At 43.3% G+C, this 20,639-nt stretch overlaps 2 protein-coding genes across 3 annotated transcripts in view; both read left to right on the plus strand.

Annotated features, from left to right (window-relative positions):
* On the plus strand, positions 1-2,454 carry LOC114879001. Its single transcript, XM_029193450.2, has 6 exons — positions 1-205; positions 278-599; positions 676-1,343; positions 1,621-1,841; positions 1,909-2,063; positions 2,133-2,454. The coding sequence occupies exons 1-6, from the start codon at positions 165-167 to the stop codon at positions 2,307-2,309; spliced, it is 1,584 nt and encodes a 527-aa protein (XP_029049283.2). The 5' UTR covers positions 1-164; the 3' UTR covers positions 2,310-2,454.
* Positions 2,455-4,138: 1,684 nt separating this feature from the next.
* LOC114879002 (serine/arginine repetitive matrix protein 2) overlaps positions 4,139-20,639 on the plus strand; it is a 44,589-nt gene continuing 28,088 nt past the window's right edge. For both annotated transcript variants that reach the window (XM_029193451.2, XM_029193453.2), the window contains exon 1: positions 4,139-4,494. The gene's annotated coding sequence lies outside the window, so the exon portion shown is untranslated. The remainder of the gene's footprint in view (positions 4,495-20,639) is intronic.

A 20,639-nucleotide genomic window follows, 5' to 3' on the forward strand; every position in this document is an offset into this window, starting at 1 on the left:
TTTATATACCCCAGTAACTGACGCACATTCTGCGTAGTTGACAGTGAAGGGTACTTGTAATAATTATGACAGTATTTCTGATATATATACCAACGTCATTGAACTCTTAACACTTGATGAACACACGGTGAAACATCTTGTGACTATATATTGAATACGGAGTAATGCGGAGATCACATATTGATAATATGACATGGTCATTCCAGTAAGTATCATCGTAGTCATTACACGATATAGTCAACCAGTATCTCGTTTCCATCCTTATATTGCTTTTCAGTATAAGCGAAAATGGTACTTCCGATAATCAGTGGCCAGAACTTGATCAAAAGAATCAGGTCAAACATCCAACACGTAAGAAGGACTTAGTTCTTAAAGAGAATGATAAAATTATAAATTTGGACGATGTAGAGTATCCTGAACTTGGCGAGACAAGTGCTAAGGGTAGAAATTCAGTTGTGTCAAGGAAATATTGTTTGCCAAATCCTGATATAAAAATTATAGTACCTATGGAAGATAACGCAGAGTCAAAGCAGTCAAAGTCTCTGAAACGTTATAAAAGAACAGATAAGATCTGCATTAATCTTCAAGAAGCTTTAGAGGTGAGTATTGCTGGACTCAAATTAAATATCACTGAAGGAATTGACTAAATTATTAACTTTGTAACTTTTCTTACAGAATACTAGGTGCACGAATAGAATATCTAACAAAGACCTTCCCAGATTAAAAATTAACTTGTACAAGGGAAATCTTGGTATAATAGCACCGGGTCTATCAGACCGAAACAAGGATTCTGATTTTAGAAAAGTTAGAATATGTATCTCAAAGGATAAAAAGCCATCAAAGTTGAAGAAGATCATTTTACTGAATCGTGATATCAAAGCTCAGATCAATATACGAAAACGAGAGGATTTCGAACGCGCCAAGATGGAAGCCGTATGCAAAGACGTAGATACAATCAACTTCAATGCTTTAAGAATCACAACAGACCCACAGACAGATCCAAATTATGTGAGAAGAATGTGTACCATGACACTGTACGATAAAGATTATAGAGACCCAAATACAGAGGATGTGTTTGAAAGCTACATGTATTATAGTCCAGATATAATCGATCAGATAAACAATCTTCACATTCAGAACAGGCTCTTGCCAAATAGATTAGTTGAAAATAACAACAGAAATGATCTCCCTCCGCTAGATAGTAATATAATCGAAAATGAGATTGTCCCGAAAACTCTTTCCCTCGAATTAAAAGACGACATTAAAGAAGAAATTAAAGAAGAAAGTAGTAGCGCAAAAACGGAAGACACAAATATCGTAACACATTCGCGCAGTTTTAGAGAGTAAGTATTTCAACCCGTATGTATATAAATAACCAACTACTCTGTACTTGATATGATATTTAAGTCTTATTTCATACCATTGTATAACGTGAATTTGTACGCTCGAATAGTTCTTTGTTCATATACATAATAAACATTATGTATTATACGACTAAAATGTTTGTTAAGTTATATTTCCCCTCCCCTGTCCTCTCCCTTATAACTTCCTTAGCTACGATTAACTTAAGCGATAAATTATGGTCAGCACATTGATCTTGCAAATCCGTTCATCTTACAGATATTGTACAAATATGCTGACAAAAAGCTTAAACGAAAGTCTTGAACAATTTTTAGGGGAAATCGTCAGACTTCAAAAGAGATTTCACGAGAAAAACCCGAACAAGTCTAAGTACAAACGTCGCTATTATGCTGGTTTAAGGGAGGTTTGCAAACAGATTGAATTAAACAAGATTAAATTTGTGATTATTGCTCCTGATATTGAGAAAACTGATCTTGAGGGTAACTGCATGTTAATAATTTAAAAAAAAAATATAGAAAGATGAATCTATTTGTTATATTATTTTAGGCGGATTGGATGATCAAGTTGATAAATTGCTCGATACGTGCAGAAAGCAAAACGTAGTTTATTGTTTCGGATTAAGAAGACGAAAATTAGGATATTATATTCATGGAAGAGGACTGGTAGGATGTATTGGTATTGCAAATTACGGAGGAACTGAGGCAAGCAAATCACTGCATTAAAAATAGTGGAACAACGTACGAAATACTTATTAGCATACTTATTTTCAGATGCTTTTTAAAAACGTTTTGACGGAATTGGTGCAAGCGCGAAACGCATTCAAACAATTGAGCGGCACTCCGGAAGCCATTATCGATGTATCGAAAGTGCTTCCGGAAGATTACTTGCCCTCGGAAAGCGTTAACACCCTCTTGAAAGCTTTATCTCCTCTCGGCATGTACAGCTGACCGGAAGAGATAAAAAAATGCATTTATTCGCATTCGTTTTGCAGTTATTATCAATTTTCAAATACTTATAATTAGTACTCTGTATAGTTTTTTTTAATGTTTTATATATGTTACTGGATGTTAATAAAATAACGTTACCGGGGTAGATTTTTGAAAAATTAATTTGCAACAAACTGCATTTCTGCATTGCGAAGCGCGCTTTGAGAAGCGTACTTTCAAACTTCATAATTTAATTAATTTCACTCGGATTAACTTGAAACTTTCAAAAAATATTTTTAAAACGTTGCATTTTAAAAAGTGTGCAAAATTTCCAAATAATAAATACATTTTTTATCACACTTATCTGAGTAGTTGAGACAGAAACCATGTTACTGAATAAATGTATCGACCGTTCAACGCGCATTCGTACGATAAAACAGTTTGATCTTAGGCGGTAATTTTAGATCATGAACAACTAGGACACGTTCCCGTTCTTTAAAAAGATATTCGATTCATCGAGTCGACGCACGCAGCCTCGTCTGAGAAATTTCAAATCGTTCCCACCCATTTATCGCTGCATATCCCACGCGATTAGCGGTGCATCTATGCGTTTCGTTGCGAAACGGATATCGGCCAGGTGGGTTTGTGTCAGGGCTTAGACACCAGGTGTGTCTATAGGTGCAGTGATCGTCGGTAAAATATTGATTGACGGATAGCAGGGTATCTCGAACAGTGGCACGACGCTTGGCTGGCTCTAAAATCAAATTCAATGCACCGATGTATCTCGGTCAGACGCAGATACTCGGGTTAATTAGCGCAGCACCAGTGCGCGCGGAACATGCACGCGATCGTAGGAGGATTAGTATCGATTCTCCATTAATTTTAATGAAAGATGCTAATCGATTCTGGTGTAAACGCTTTATCGCCCGGTCCCAGTGATTCCAGGAATCTTTGGTATTCAGTTTCTTGCGTGCACCGTGTATCGCAAACGCGTTCTGCTTGACCCTGTTTGCAAATCACGCTTTATATCGAATAACCCACGCGTGATGCAGTCAATTTCGCCGGCGCGTGTTAACAAACACTGCTTGATTCATTACTTGCAACCTTGACGAATGATCTATTAAATATTTAGATTGGTACATAGCTACAAGAGGAAGCTTATCTTGATTCGTATCTTGTGACACACGTAGCAAGTTGATAAACATGTTCACAATAGCATCCACGATATTTCCTTTTTCCAAAGCCACGATTCCTCGAAGATATCAAAAGAATTTAATTCCCTGAGAGCCAGCCCATTACCGTTATCAACTTTGAATCTTTAATTACATCCCAACGAGACGATAGCGTGCCAACGGTGATAAGCGAACTATAAAATTTCGGCGGCGAATTTCTCTAATTTTCAAGACACAGTAAACAGAAATTTCTCTATAATTAAAGGATAATATAAAATGAGGAATCACCAACTCTAAGAAAACTCAGAAGAGTCTAACTTCGAAGCTGAAGCGATGGTACCCCGTTTCCTTGAAATTTCCCTAACTAACAGAAGCCTAATTTACACGTGGCTGTACACGTAGAGCTAACCGTCCTCATTATATGTGCTCCGGTGACTGCAGGCTAAGAAGCCGAAAGTCAAGTGTCTCGGAATTTCTATGGAATTCCAGAAGTCGAGGGGACCGCAGAGCAAAGGAGCAGGTCGTAGAGGATCGTAGCGAGCCGAGGAAGGCACGCAGCTGGAGTGCGGGCCGAGAGAAGATGCAAGCGAGCGGGTAGGCCCCAGTCGGGATGCAGGAGAGGCCGACTGGGGCGACTGGAATGGAATGGAGCTGGAAACGAGAGGCTGCGGGGGAAGTGGATGGCAGCCGGTGTGTGTTGATGCAAGTGCGGTGACTGTACGCTGGTGACTGGCGGAGTCAGTCAGTCAGTCAGTCAGTCGGCTCGGCACCGGCCGCGACGCACGATCGGTGTGAATTTTTCTTCACTTTCTTAAAAAAGCGTATATACACACGCCCCGACACGCTGTTGCTCTTCCCGACGAGTGCGCGCTAATCGGCATCTTTGTTGTTCGGCCCAGTTTTTCCGACTACCTGCTGCTCCTTTCGAAATCCAGCTTTCGCGGTTACCGTTCCGTGTTTCTCAGTGTGCCACTCCGGATTATACCGGGTCTGCCGAAACTTTCGACGGTACTGTTTAGAGAGGATCGGAACAGGTAAGCGAGTTCTTCAGAGATTTCAACCGTTTGCATTCTGGGAATTTAGGAAGATGTCCTTTTTTGGAAGCGGCATTTGAAGCCCTTCGTGTTAAATTCTGCGGAAACATCGACTTTCAGCTACGCTTTTGAACCATTCAAACCATCGCCTCCTGATATTCTCGTCTTCAACAGACAATTCCGTTTTGCAACCACTGCATTATTTCTAAACTGGCAAGAACACAATGACATACATGAATCCTGTCGACTATCGTAAACGCGAAACTGCTATTTCATACAGTCGAAGCTTCCTATTAAACACATAATGCAGTGGTCATTGTTTAGAAGCTACTCCTATCGTATCTAAGTCATAAAACGGACAGAGCCTTCCGGTAGATCTACCATTAATGTGCATTTATATCCTGCATCGTAAACCAAAGTGCATAGGTAGCATTGTGAATCTCAATAGGATAGAAGTGTTTTTAAACAAGATTTGAAGAATTTTTCTGAAGAGAAAGAGATACAAGACGGACGAGTTGAATGATTTTGATGTCCCGTTAGGCGTCAACGATCGACGATCGACGAATCGATAGTGGAGGCTCGTAAAATTCCGCAGTCGACCGACATAAGCGAATCCGCTCTCGGTAAGCCGGTGGACTAACAGCAACGTGACATCAGTCCGAAACGGGAGAGTTGACTTTTTCCGTTTCGATAGGCTCGCGAGTGAACGCGGTTTGACGCGGGAAACCGCAAGCCGAACTACTGGATAAAAACAACGACGAATTTCCCTGTGATAGGGAAGAACCGCGTGGTCGATTCGAGCGCAACGATTTGTTTGTTTTCCTCGATTACGCTTCGAAGTTTTCACTCGAGCAAAGAACCAGAGTTCGCGGCGATTAATCCCAAGGATACCTCCGGCGCGCTGGTTACATCGTCTCCAACCTCTCGTCACGTGTCATTTCCTCTTCCGTTTTTCGCTAACGAGTCCATAGAAATGTCGTTCGCGATCCAGCGCAAACACGAGATAACGTTTCGACGACTCTCCACGCTCGTGGAGGATCCGCGTCGACGATAATCGCGACACGCAGCACCAAAGTGGCTGTCAGAGTACGCTCCTTTGTGTACATTCAGATAGCATCGCTTTCCGCGGCTGTTACGACGGAATCGATGCAATTAACGGGACAAAGGAAACACCGTTCGAGACTCGCGTTATCGGTTAAAAGAGCCCGGGACATTCTTCTCCGCTCGTACGGCCACGTTGCAGCAACGAGATAAACGCGGGATGTCGAGGCGTGTCGCTGCAACTCGCGAGAAAACTCGTGATCGTCGGTGTGACTCGATGGATCGATGCTATATTTAGCTGAACGAGCCGCGTCGTGACGCGACGCATGTTCGATCCATCGATCCTCGTTAACACGGTGAACGCGGGGGTCATCGGTGACCGGTACCACGAATTTAATTTGATCGAATCATTGAAAGCAGGCGCGTTACGTGGCGTCGAGGAGATATCGAAAGGCGGAAATCAAGATCTGTATCTTGTCCGCCCTCGGACGGCGGACCACGGAGAGAGCCCTAATTTCAATTTAATTTTCTATTTCATACCTTTTTCTTTATAGAAGAAGCACGAGAAGTGGAGATTTACATGAGCACACATGTGTTTTCGAGCTCTAAGCTGGCACAGAAGCGGTCTGTAGTTCTTTTAATTTTCTGAATACAGTCGTCGTTATTTAATGAAGTAATCGACACGTTACGTAAAATTAGTCAGCGAGGATATTACTACACTGTTGATGACTAAGCTTGCTCTAAATTGATTTGGAGAATCGTAGAAAATACGAAGTGACTCAATATTCATTATTATCTTAATTATTTCAAGAACTGTGGCAATTAGTAGAATATTTTTGAAATGAACAGTACACTGTATGGAGGAGACTATTACGTAATGATAACGACTCTTGTGGGTGGAGTCGTTTGGGAGATACGAAGGTCTGGGTTATGTCACTTTGATTCTTTTTTCCCAACGGATTGATTTATTCGTTAGAAATATCTCACGAATTGTTAATTCATTTGAAACAATTCATCCTGTATAGGAAGAAAGACATGAAAACACAGGAAGTGTCTTTACGGAAATCTTTGTTCAATTTCAATTCTCTCATCGAAGAGTCGTCTTAATTAGGCTTATTTGCACGAGACCCCAGATAATTAACTGTCTTCGAAAGCAGGAAGCATTTTCTATCATAATCAAACAATCCCTGATAACATCGAATCACGATTCGTGCGTGTAAAACATACAATTTGATTCTGTCTTTGATATTCGTCCGAGGTATCGATTTCGCGAGGCGTTGATCAAGATGCAGGTAATGCACGCCAGGTGTTCGCGATGCGGGGGAACAGGCACGATTCGAAGGAGAAAAATGCACCGCGCGAAAGTACGCTTGCGAAATCGAGCAGAGGATATAATCGAATTCTAACGGTAACGGAATACCGTTTTGCCCGTTTCGTCAGTTGTCAAAACAAAATCGAACTGTTCGTTAATTGCTTTCAATTGTTGTTTGATGAATTTGTTAACGTCCAATTTCTATTGCCGTTTCGTTTGACATCAAACGCATTCGAGCGACGAATTGTTCTGTTCAAGCAACCGAATAATGCGTCTGATACACCGCGGAACGTTTCTAATTTATTTGTCCATGAAATCAAATTTTGTCGCGGCTTGTTTAAATAAAAACACCGGGAGGAACGAGGTTGGTGCAACTCCGAGGACATTGCGAGACGATAACGCAATAATTCGCGCGTGACCAATTGCCAGAGGGGGGGCCTAAATTGCAGCGCAACAGGCTTTGCTTAATCTGTACTTTACACGCGGCTTGCTAACGCCTATTCGTACGCGTGTCGCGCGACAACGAGCGAGCACGAATCCGTGAAAAAGTTCAACGATCGGTTATTCTTTCGCTCGACAATCACGACACACGGTTTAGTTCCAGTTTCCGGTTCGATATCCATGTTACATCTCCAATTAGGGAGCTGTCGTAACGAGAAGTTCGATAAATTTTCGTACAATCCTTTTCACGCGACGATCGCTTTTTTCATCGTCAATCGTTCACGCTATCTACACTTTTTTTTTAACAATAACACCATGATACCGTGTATTTTTCATCGTACACGGTTTATCTCTAAACTTCCCCATCCTTTTGTTTTATTTTATTGTATTATCATTCGTTGCACCAAGCGCAATCAATTTGCGCGAGGAAAATTGCACTTTAATACTTTTGGAAAATTTCCACAAAAATCATGTAGGATCGTTTGTAGAGTGACTCGATGGTAACTGAAGAAAATGGGAGGAGCTAGTTGAAATGACTGCACCGGAAACGATTAGCAAACGATCGGTTGTCGATGATTTTACACGGAAACGAACCGTTCACTGTGACACGGTTAATTAAGATTCCGAAGGAATTAACGGACTCAACTGAAAGGAATTCTACGTATTTTTATTCTCTCCGCTCCGATCTAGAATATCGAGTCGCGGAACGTGGACGAGGAGTCGACGAAAGCAGGATGTGAAATCTCCTGTTACGTGGCCGCACAGTGTCAAGAAAATCTTGAATTTCTGTGCACGAAATACGATGCCTCGACCAACGTCGAACCAGAGGTCTCCTTTGTACGATCCTCGATGCTGGTGATTAATAAAAGGCTCACCTTGAACGACCACGAGGAACGAGCGCACCTGGAAAATCGCGGCGCAGAAAGCATCCTCCTTCTTTCGAAACGCCGAGTCATTTTTCTTTTCAACCACGGTGTAAATAACACGCGTTTGACGTCTGATTTGCAAACGAAGAAGCGTACTCGTCGTCGACGGTGAACAATGTTTACGTAGCTGTGAACCGGACGTAATATCGACAACGTTTACCGTCGCGAACACTGGACGAGAGCTGTGTATCCGTCTACGAGGACCCGACATAATGTTATCGAATAATTAGCGAACACTGTTTGCGTAACTGTGGATTCGACGTAATCGATAACAGAGCAAAGCCGGACTGGCAGAGACCGGCAATTCGGTATGAACAACCCGACGTAATACGAACATTATTGGTAGTAACAATGTTTGCACGGCTGCAAACGAGCCATAATAATCCAGATAGCGAGCAGTTGCTGCTATCACTGCCGTCTGTATGAACGAGGCTTAACTTTCGCAATCTTTAAGCCGTTGTTTGCAACGAGAATCACCGATGACTGATATTGCGAGCTTCGTTTAATCGGGCAATTTCATTCGGAATTTGCATGAATAAATTTTCTTATTTTCTCATCGAGGATATACAGTTATCGGCGCGTAGAGGACGCTACGGTAACGTTTAGCGGAAAATTATTTTCATTTTAACGATCCGTGTTATAATTAATATTGCTTTCAATATTTCTAACGAAAGAAAAAATGAAATAAAACGAAATGGAACGAATGGTACCGTGAAGAGTCACGATTCCGTAGATGGCTCGTAAATGGAAGCGAACATAACACGTGTAGTACGAAGCAAAGTGTATTATTTACGTACTTACTCACCGTTCAGAGTGCAACGATCCGGCAAACGCTCCGTGCATAGTTCATGCAGTCGGGGATGGCAACTTTCCCCCTGTTCAATTATCAAAGGTTAGAAGTCTCGTCCGATATCGGCGCGTGGAGTCGGCGAAACTTAATTAATCGATTCGAGGGATGAATCCAATTACGGATCAACCTTCGCTAACGTTTTCTGAAACGAACCCGTCAACTTTAAGGAACCCAGTCATTCGGTTGAAACAACCATGAAAAATCTTATGCGAATAAAACGGCTATTTCTTACCACCTTGCTCGAAGAGGAGCAAAGAACATCGAAACTTCCCTTTTTACCTTCGACACTTTTTGCCAGGCGACCTTTTCTTAACGCAAAAACCAGTTTAATCAAAGAAATACATTCCCTGGTTGCTCCAAATCTCCTGTGGAAAAAATCAGGGTCACCGTGGCGCCTCCATCTGAAAAAGAGTAAATCGTTTTGATTGAGTCGTGTTTTTCACGAGATTCTGAGGAAAAGAGGATATTACAGTGTAATTATAAAATGATTAAAATTGAATTATTCGAGTGTAAATGTACATTGCTTAATTTTTTCATAAGGGACGCGCGTTTCGCCGAAGAGAAGAATCGGAAGAGGAGAAACCGAGGAAAATTTCATCAGAGCTCGATACGAACGACGGCTAGGTCAGTTCGCGGCGACCATTTTCGAATATTAAAGCTTAGCTAGTGTATCGGTGGTACGGATAGCTGAATCGGTCGAATCAATCTGATGAAAGACTTCACTTTTGATCCTTGTCTAGCTATCCCATCGAGCGAGTCAAGGTTTTTCAATCTTGCTAAGAGTAAACGACAGTTATGATCAAATATTAGACAGACGGTTGAAATATAAATTCTTTCCTCGAAATTGCACAAGGAAGATATAAACATTTGGTTAACCGAGTTGTCGACGAATCTTTCCTGAAATGTCAGCGCAGTTTATTCGCTTAAATTCGTGCCGGTTCAGCATTAAATGCATTTCCTGTTCCAGTTGCAGGACCCTGAGAACGGTCGTCGTAATTATAGCTCGGGTAAAACACGGAAAAGCGCAGCGCGATACAATTAAATTAAGGCGCGGAAATATGTGGGATTCGTTACGCGCGTGCTTCACAAACGCTCCTTTAATTTCGCTCGTTCGATCGGCTCGGTATAGCCACGCTTTCCTTTCAGTTGCCTTCCGCGGTTCCGCGTCAACTTCCGGGAAAACATACCCTGTCGTTTCCGCGCGGTTGTCCTTTTATAAGCTTTCCAAGAACTTTACATACATCAACGTTGCGTTTCGACTTGTGCACCTTTCTTGTGCAGATTTTTCCATACAGGAAAGTGCATGCATTTTTTTATTTTTCTCGAGGGAAAATATGAAAATCAAACGTTTCGGAAGGTGAAATTAGAATTTATATTTCAATTCGACGGAGGAGCAGATTCACGCAGCAATGAGATGCAAACTCCTGTTCCTTATGCATGAGTCGCGTTAAAGCGAACCGATAATTTCTCGAAACAGCATCCGTGCGAGAAACTAAATTCTAGCGTGGCACGCGTTTCAGCGGTTTCTAACCAGGTGAGAAAGTCGATGGTGGAAAGTTCAACGAATTGAATGGCGCGACGAAGTTCGGTGAATTTGTTCTTAACGAGGGGAATGCATCAAAACCGCGACGAAAGCTGGCATAATGACGAAGTTAACACCGCGACTGTAGATAAGCTACATGTGCATTCGCGTTAGCCTTTAGAAGGATATCCTTTCGATTAATCTCGCTAGAAACAGGAAAAAGAATTTCTAAACCGACACCGGGGCACCGGCTACTTTTATTCTGATACTAGCGATTTTTACAGTTTTTCTAAATTTACTCTGAATGTTTCCAGAATAAAAAGAAGTCTAAATTATTACTCTATAAATTCTGAATCTGCCAATGAAAATCTCATAAAAATCGATTCAGTCGTTTCGAAGATTAGCTCGTTTAAACAGACAGAAAAATTTTGCAAAAACGAAAAGTGCGAAAACCTATTATATGAACTAAAAAAAACCATTATTTCGAAATCATAGATAGACACTTCAATTTTATTTATATGTATAGATGTATAGATGTAATCACCGGAAACGACTCGTACCTCTGACCACGATATTTTTATGAAGTTAGTCATCGTATTATCGCTACAGGAATTAGATACGTTGTTGCGTACTTAAATATTAATTTCACGATTAGGAGAATTGATGATTAAATGCCTACTTTAATCGTTAATCACGATTCGACATCGGTCGAATGAAAAGTTTAATCTTCAATTGGTATTTATAATAAAATATTTTACGTTAATTTCGAATGAACGACACATTCGAGTAATCGAATCAACGATCGTACAAGTATCATCGACGAAGTGGAGCTTAATATCGTGGAAATTTGATCAGAAAATCGAGCACCGATAGACGGCATTGTATCGGTGATCCATCGAGGAGCGATCGTAAACTCGCATCACCATCCTCTTTATCATCTGCTTAAGTAGGTAACGTCGCAAAACGACTAGTCCAACGCGTAACTTGGCGGTTTTAAGAGTAAGTAATGTCCTCGTAACGCGATCTCACCTCGGTCGAAGCGAACGTGTAAAAGGCTAGACGAGTGTTCTGAACTTTCTCCGAATGCGTTCCTCCTACTACTCCTATGATCGCTCGAAAATTCAACAACTCGTTCCAGGTTGTATCACGGCAGCTCGAGTCCGATTTGTCGACGATTCCTCGCCTACTCTTCCTTTCCATAGAGAAACGGAGAGTGTAGGCGATAGCCATTTACGGTTCGACGAGTATACAAAGAAAATATTCGATAACGGATTACTTGGTCCTAATATGAAAGCGAAATAACGGAAATTTTACCGATTCCAACAGTATAATAACAGCTATAAACACCGATGATATCATACTTCAAAAATGCACCAAAAAATGACAACGAAAGACGAAAGGTCGTCAAAGTGTTGATATATGTAGTAGATCGTCAAACATTTGCCGATTCGCCTCACGATGATGAATAATTAAGAGACAAGAATAACAAGAGGTGCATCGGAAGAGTCGTTGTCGACTTCCGGTCGCGACTCGTCGCTGAACCGAGCCACGTTTCCTGCTACCTCTCGGCACTTCTCGCCTCTTAATTTTGCTGTAATAGATTCTGCAGATTAAATAATATTCCGGGGTCGGGCAGAGAATTAGAGGAACGTGACAATCCGTTTTCAAGGGAAAAGGTGTGAACGCTTTGTTAGCGACGACAACCGAGGAACGTTTCTCCGTCGAGCTGCACAGGATCTTCCGTTTTCCGGGCAAACTTCTTCGACCGATTGTTCTGATCTGTGACCGTAAATCTCTTCCGCCGTCTGATGTATCTATCTTCGAGAAAGTAGCAACACCAGGTCGTGATTCATCGAAATATTTAAATGTTGATCTACAAGAGCAATAAGGTGTTCCCTTTATCAGGAATTCCACGATTTTTGAATATTTTACTTCACCCTTCGGTTGATAAATAATTTATCACTTATCTGAGAATGAAAATCTTGATAGACCGCATAACTGAAATGAAAGTTGGAAAAGAATTTTCCTCTGATTGTTCAAGGAAAATAAAATTCTGCCAACGATAAAACTCGATCGAACGACGCGTTAAACCTACAACGGCATTTTTATCCCTTCAATGGATAAATTTCACACTTTGCAACGACGCGAAGCGACCCTCCGCTTTTTTCTCTCTTATTTTGTCAACGTATTATTAAGCCATCATTGCTCTCCGCGAACCGTAAAAACTCAGCCGTGCTGCAACACCACTTGAAACTCCCTTGTGAGCACTAACCCCCGGCCGGAAGTAGCACGAAGCCGTCTTTGAATTTCTCCCTCGTGTTTCCTTGATGTCGCGTGTTTGCCCCTTCCTCTTTTGCTTTTCTTATTCCTCCAATTGCACCTCGTAGTCCAATGATCCTTAATATTTATAGAAGCGAGCCAACATGTTAGACCACGCGAAACTGTTCAACATACACCGTGTAATTAAATAAAAATTATACTAGAAAAAACAAATTTAATTCAGTCGAATGATTAAGAAATAAAGTTCGGAATGTCAGCGAGAAAGGGCGATAAAACGCTCGGAGGAGTAAGATAAAAGAGAAAATGTAAGTGAGCCATAAAAAAGGAGAACGATCGTGTTAAATTATATTTAACACCGGGAAGATCAACACATCGTACGTGGTGGGGTTTATTTTTTCTTCCACGCACTCTCACGCGGTTCTCCATTTGAAAGAGAAATTAAACTCAAACACCCTCTTAATTTTAAATTGGTGAAATTTCGATACAATAACGAAGGAAAGCTATATCATGTGTCGTTATGCAACGAAAGGTCAATTGGGGTCGCGAACATCGCCAGCGATGGTGATGCGTTTGCGAGCGGATCGCAAGTGCATACGCATGCAGAATGCATCACGGAGTCACAGGCTGGCGCACGCAGGCTCGCGAGGGAACGGTTCATTCGTACAATGCGAATGAATGGGCCGGTACGACGCGACATCCGGTCGGAAGAACGGATCACAGGGAAGGAAGCATCCGTCTGGTGTACGTTCATTCCCGACGATGCGATCTGGGCGCGAGCTATTTCGAGCGATCTCGCGGACCGTCGACGTCGAAGCATCGTAAAACTTTACGACTATCCCGAAGACGCTTCGCCGTACCGTTTTTCTTCGTGAATCGTTCCTCTAACTCTCGCGATAACGGCACCGTGATACGGTGTTTCGCGGCAATCGTCGTCACGATGCACTTGATTTGCGAGGGTTAACGGTGAATCGAAGGCTAGACGCGTTCTAAAGCAATCGAACTTACGAATCGTTTAGCTAAACTTTACCAATCCTGTCGTTGAAGCGTTTAAACACTCCTGATCAAATTTATAGGAAAAATAGATTGTCATTCGAATTCGGATCTTTTCAAATTACTGAAACACCGATTGATCGAGGGATGATCGGTAAAATTTCAAACGCAATACCCTGTCAGAGGGTTAATACGTTCGTGAACCGCTAAGATCTCCGTAAGCGTTCCAATATTATTTCCTCGACGTGGTTCAACAAAAGAATCGCATAAAACGTTGACGACGCGAACAAAGAGCGGAAAATCGCTCGGCTGTACTGGATGTCCTTCGCGTGCAACAAAACCGTATCCTTCGTTCTTTCTTTCCCTATACGTTGTAGCACTTGTACACGGCGAACGGTAACGGTATTCCGGTTTCGCAGGCGCAATTAGGCGAAACGGAGCATAAACAGTCGGAACACGTCGATTGGTATCCCGGTACAGCGACGGATTTATTAGCACATTGCGTACCTGCGTCGACTCTGGTTTTAGCAACATGCGTGCGACGAGGATTCGCGTCATACTCGATTAATATCATTAGTATTATATTCTTATTTATTTATGCCATTCACACGAATATTAATCATTCCTTCTCTACGGACGATGCATTAAAGTGATATTACGGAACCGCGTAAGAACGGGTGCCTTTGGCCTCGTTCGTCTCAATTAGTCGTTTATTAAATGAATTCATCAGAGAATGGAAAGCATCGCGGAGTCCGGCTTTCACGGTTTCCCGGATCAATTGTGAAAGCCGGGCGTAATTGGCGCCATATCGAATCGAGGACTCTTCCTGGTATTTCGCGAGCTTCCCAGCCGGATTGGCTCATCACGTTTGCCGGGTCAGCCTAGCCCGACGACCCTCGACAGGAGATCGTATCGATTTTTCGCGTGACGAAATCTACGAAGATCGTCGATCTTCTTTGGGTCTGCGAGACCCAACGGACCGTGAAACATCGGATCTTTCGTAAACCGGTCAACGCATCTCTCCTGCTTCGAAACGGGAATGTATGACTCGATCCGTTTCAAGGAGACGGGAAGTCGTTTATTCTAATAATCGTGCAAAGTATCGAAAAACACGTCGACGGACAAATTTGTCATCGGCATTACGCGAAGACAAAGACGAATCGGTGTGTAAGCGATGATTCTTACGTGCGTGACATATTAATTCGTTGCATAATCACGCGGTTCGAAGAAAAAAAATCGAGTTACTCATCGCGCGACCTGTCGATGATTTCGAACGCGTTATACGCTGCGTGGCCGGCTTTTATTTCCTTCGGAATTTAATAGTCGAAGGAACATCGAGGGCGTGCGATGTCGGTACGCTGAGAAAATGATTTTCACCCGTGTAATTAAAGCCCGTTCAGTGTATCGTTAAGTGTTGCAACGAGAATCAATTGAACGGAACTGGAACATCGCTGAGAACCTATTACAATGTTTGTCTATTGAAAACCGTCTCTGCATTTTCATATATTGAGCAACGTTCTCTTCCTTCGTTCACAATTTACGACACGATTAAGCGAAGCTTTCTATTTTCTACTTTTAACTCCGCTATCGTTCAAAGATTTCTTGTTTTCTTTTCAAAACCTGGAAGACTTCTCCGTCGAACGCTATTTTAGAATAGCGTTCCTTCGGCCCTTTCAATCTTACACCCTCTATATTTACGCGTTGGAAAGAGAGGAGCGTAAATAGCCCCGACGAGACGATAACGCGTGCCACATCATTTCCACGGGACGAAAATCCGCTCGGCTAAATTTACGATGGCGTCGCGTGCCGATCGCGTCCTTCGACGCGTACGCGTCTCCTCCATTAAGCTTCGAAAGCTTCCTACCGTTGTTTTGTTTAAACCGCAGCGCGAGTTTGTGCCAGCCGATTCCAGACGGCTGCTAGCACGCGTGAAATAAATCTAAATTTAGAGGTGCATCTTCTTTCGGAAGTCTGCCGCCGACACGAGAGACGAAGAGGCTTAACGCACTAAGCTCGATGCACTTCCGCTCGAAATAACTCCCGGACGTGAATCAACGAACAAGCTTCGCTGACTGCGATAACTTTGTATCAGCTCGCTCGGGGAAATCGTGAGATCCAGAGGCTCTCGCGCCTCTTCTTCCCATTCTTTGAGGAACTTTAATCATTGTCGTGAAAATAAGAGTGAAATTACGATTTTTTTTTTTTTAAGAAACACTGTCGTTCGATGTCTTTTATTCAGGCCTAGATACTCCTCGTTCACGTCTAAACTTATCGAACTCCATTACAATCGCCCACTCGAGTCCATTCATATTCACTAGATTATTCTCCGAAGACGTTTACTCCCACGTGCCCTTATCTCTCGCTCCATTTTCACGTACACGCTGTTTCTGTATCCTAATTCATAGCATATTTAACCTTTATCATCTGGACGATACCGTGTACCTAATATACAACTCGATAATTGTTGATTTAGTACCATGGAAAGATTGTACCATATGATCGATAGAGGAAGGTAGATCGATCGTTGTTGGACCTGTACTTCGATTCAATTTCTCCGATTGTACGTCACGACGGTCTGTCGCGGTACTGCTCTTCTGGTTCTTAGGGTTCAAAATGTCACCGGTTCAAAGGTCACGTCGATCGGTCGACATTCTGCTGCTCCGGCCATTGTCTCGCGTCGCTAATCAGAGTGGCCGACGTGACGGAAGCAAACATCGTGACGCGGCTTTCCATCGTGCAAAGTTCGAACGATGGATGTCCATTGATCGAGTTCGAGCTCGTTCCTCTTCTTCTTCGACGTATCGAGCATTATCAACGTCGAGATTGCACGGCAATCTTCGGTGATCCACGTTTCACGAGGATGTACACTGAAACGTACGAAGACGTTTTCTCGGGGAAGAGTTAATTGCGATCCTTGCTCCGAAGATTCGACAACAAACGCGAGACCCGCAGGAACTTTGTCGCGGTTTACGTCGGAACTTTGACGCAGACAATCGAATCCGAGTTTCCATCCTCGAACGCAACGTTGTCTCGCCGAGCGTAACAAAGGGTTAACCAAGTTAGGCGCGTTCACAGGGAGGAAAAGCACGAGCGGCGTGGTATTTCTTAGGATCGGCGAGGAGTTAAATGTTAATTCGTTTCAAGTTCCTCGTCACGGATGCGTCGTTCCAAAGGAAGATCTCTCGTGGTCGCCGGATCCAATGTCGACGGGGACCTCTCGTTACAGGAGTTCGTAGCTGCAACGCTTTGACGCGCCAGAGAAAGCCACCCTGGCATTTACGACCCCTATTGCGCCACGTCGTTAACCCTTTTCCTCTGTCACGCGGAAAAATTCCAAGCAAACTTGTAGATGAATTCGCATCTCTCCTCTCTTTTGTTGCTTCTGTTTCCAGCTTGGAATTTCGCTTTTCTACCGAGAATGCGAGACAGTAACTGGCTCCTGGATCTTTAACGAAGATCGTGGAAACAGAGCATACGAAATTAAATCTCGAAATGGTTTAAATGAAACTTAAGACTGTGATAAATTAAAATATTTATAGTTGTTTTGTAACCAGGAGTGGAACGTGATAAATTTCCAGTTATTAATCATGTTCACGTAAGATCTACCGACTTTCGATCTTTCCGACGGCGATATCCATCACGGCTCTCAAGAAAATGATGAAAAGAGTTTCTATCTCGGATTTTACGTGCAAACGGGTGCGACGTTCACGCGTTAACCTTGAACAAAACGTACCGCTTAGAAAGTGTCGACGATCGGTGAGCTCGATAACGAGCGATCGCGTGAAAGGAGCGTGCAAACGCGAGCAGGAATCCGCGAGATTCTCCCGCGAGTCGCACGCACTTTCCACGCGAGTCGATGCCACGAAAGTGGGTGGTGTGCATCGGTGCGAATTAGCGTGCGCATCGTGGGCTGGCAAGTGGCAGCGACAGTGTAGAGCGGTGTGGAAAGCGCGGGGGAAAAAACTATGCGAAGCGGAGGGCGGAAACGAGGAGGAGGGGATCGGGGCAAAAGAAAATACAGAGGAATGCGAAAGTCTTCGACTCGATCGATGTTCTGGGACTAGCTTGTCCTGGATCGACCGTTTTCACCGGGGAAATATCAACGTTTCAGTGTATTCGATGCAATAGTCTTTTTAGGATGCAACGCGGTGCATTTACGAGGTGCGCTTTCAAAGTTTTGCAAGGAAGGTGAAACCAGGCGAATCGAAACTAGGTTCCGGCGTCAATATTGTCGTTAGCTTCGCGATAGTAAAGAAGCGAGGCTAATCACTGGCAGTAATTCGACCACGCGTTAATTACTGGGAAAAAAGGCAGGTCCGCGGGGTGAGGTGAAAATCCCGGATTCTCTTTTGTAATCGAGGCAAGGTCTAGCTTTTACACGGTCGATGGAGGATCCTCTCACGAAATGGATTATTTGCTCGAGTACCGATCACCTTATCTCTCGTGGAATAGAGTGAAAAGGCTTATCGAGGTCTACTTTGAAAAACTGCTTTCACCTGCTCTCCCTCTTCTCTCTTCTTTTTAGAGAACACTCGGAACGCGAGCAGGTAGAGATCACCTGTTTGATTACACGGACGATCGAAAGGGGTTAATAAAATTTTCTGGCAAAAACTTGCCGCGAAAGGGTTAATTGAGGGGGTAATTGGAAGGAGCAATCGAGATAGGCGAGAACAAACAGAAACGTCGGTTTCCGAGGAAAGTTCGCCAACGACGAAACGGAAGTTAGGAGAGCGTGCAGTCTTCGGCACAGATTGCCGGCCAACCGGCCGGCAACGGTACTCCGCTTCGTGTTCGTTAACTTCTATTGGCAAATCTAGCAACGAAGCGGTCGCGGCATTAATATTTATTTCGTCGGGCATGAAACTTTACCGGATTCCGCGAGAGTAGATAAGTAGGAGGATGGTAGGCGGCTTTGAGCCGCGGCGTTCTATCCCTTTAGGTGATACACCACTTTACACCAAACCGATTGTATAATCAAGGAGTTCATTAATGTATATTTCGAATATTTTCGACACCCGATCTAGCTACACTTTTGCTCTATTTCATCGGCCAGATAGGAGAAACATACAATGGCATTAGTGTTCGCGACGAGTCGAAGAAGAAAAGAGAAGAATTCAAAGATCAAGAGTTCGCGGTATTAATAGTATTCAATCCGTAGGCAGTAACGGGATCGTTAGAAAAATGTACTCACGATTTGTAGCGTAACATCCATCAAAGTGATGGATTGGAATGATTTCGACGTAAATTCTAATTTATAACACTTGTTCAATGCAGATAAGAAAATTTCTGAGATTTTCAATTTTCTATTCCATTTTCGCGCAATGCATCGAAAAGGTTCATGCAATCGTCCTTTCCTCTTCGTATCAGATTGATCGTAAAATTTCACACTCTTCGAATCCGTCAGCTTCGCGACAGCGAACGGCGGAGCAATCTAGCGATCCTTGCGTTAAAATCCCGTACGACGACCGTACGAGAAGAGTATTCGCCGATCGTTGAAGCGGACAGTGGCAAGCTTTCAGCCAGCAGCGTTTTATCGAAACGAATGGAGCGTTTCGCGTGGTTTATGTACGCTCTTGCCGGAGTTATGCGTTTCTTCGTCGACCGATGGCAAACGTGCTGGCACGTAGCGGAACTTTGCCCCGTACGTGGTCCCCGAGCGAGGAATCCTCTCGTCCGGAGCGTCCACACGGGCGGACAAACCGTGCGTCACGGTGTACAAAGCAATCGTATGAAAAGCCCGGTGAAATTAAAGGAAAACCGACGAGCATCGAAGGAAAATCAAACGACGCGAGCATCAAAGGTTCCTCAAACGATTTTGAATCTCCTGGAAATCTCGTGGTCTCATCGATTCGATACGGGGTATCGGATTTTCTCGACGAAACGCAGGCGTGTGCAAAGGAAAACGAGAAAGTACAACGTGGCAAAGGTTATTGCGAAATGTATCGTTCAAAGTTTCTCTTATTCTCACGAATACCGCGATCGAGCTTTTCAGCTGAATTTCTAAGCGTTCGATGATCATCAAACTGACAAAAGAGTTTCTTTCGCAAAATGTACATTTAACTCTCAATGCAATAAAATAATGACAAATATTATCCTATCGTTGAGAAACTTGATGAATTCAATCATCGATGACTCCCCGCCCCGTGTCCAACTGAAAACTCGTTCCCAATCTGTACCGTGGAATAGAGAGCAGTGTTTAATCGAATCCAGAGTGTAATTACTAGCACAGATTACGCGGTAGAACAATATTCTATAGAGCAGACGGAACTGTTACCACTCGACTTTCAAGATCTCGATTCGCATTAACCCAGGTCGCGGTTTGAAACGATCACCCTATATATCGTATCCGCGTACCGACGCACATACACGCACAAGTACAGGCTCACTTTTACGGTATATCGGTTCGCTCGAACGTCACAAGCGCTAATAACGATTGCGAGGCTCGTTCGATTCGGATAACAGCATAAATGCGATCGAAGGAAATTCGTCCCGTTTCCGGTCGGCTAACGGAGTACCATGCAGAGGAAGCTTGACGGTGCAGAGAGGAAAGGCAAACAGGCAGGACGCAGTTGTGCGCGAATGAACAAGAACGAGAGAGGCATTGACCTCTTTGGCGACTCGCACGAGCGTGTACGCGCGAGCCAGTGACACGGCACGCGTGCGAAACGCACCGCGTACCATCTATGGATCGCGGCTATCTTTTCGTGTTTTTTCATCAGTATTGAAAAATACGCTCGAATATCCGAGAAACGATATTCCTTGGAGCGCGAAGTTTACGTCCGA

Source organism: Osmia bicornis, chromosome 9, assembly GCF_907164935.1.
Source record: "Osmia bicornis bicornis chromosome 9, iOsmBic2.1, whole genome shotgun sequence".
Lineage (NCBI taxonomy): Eukaryota > Metazoa > Arthropoda > Insecta > Hymenoptera > Megachilidae > Osmia > Osmia bicornis.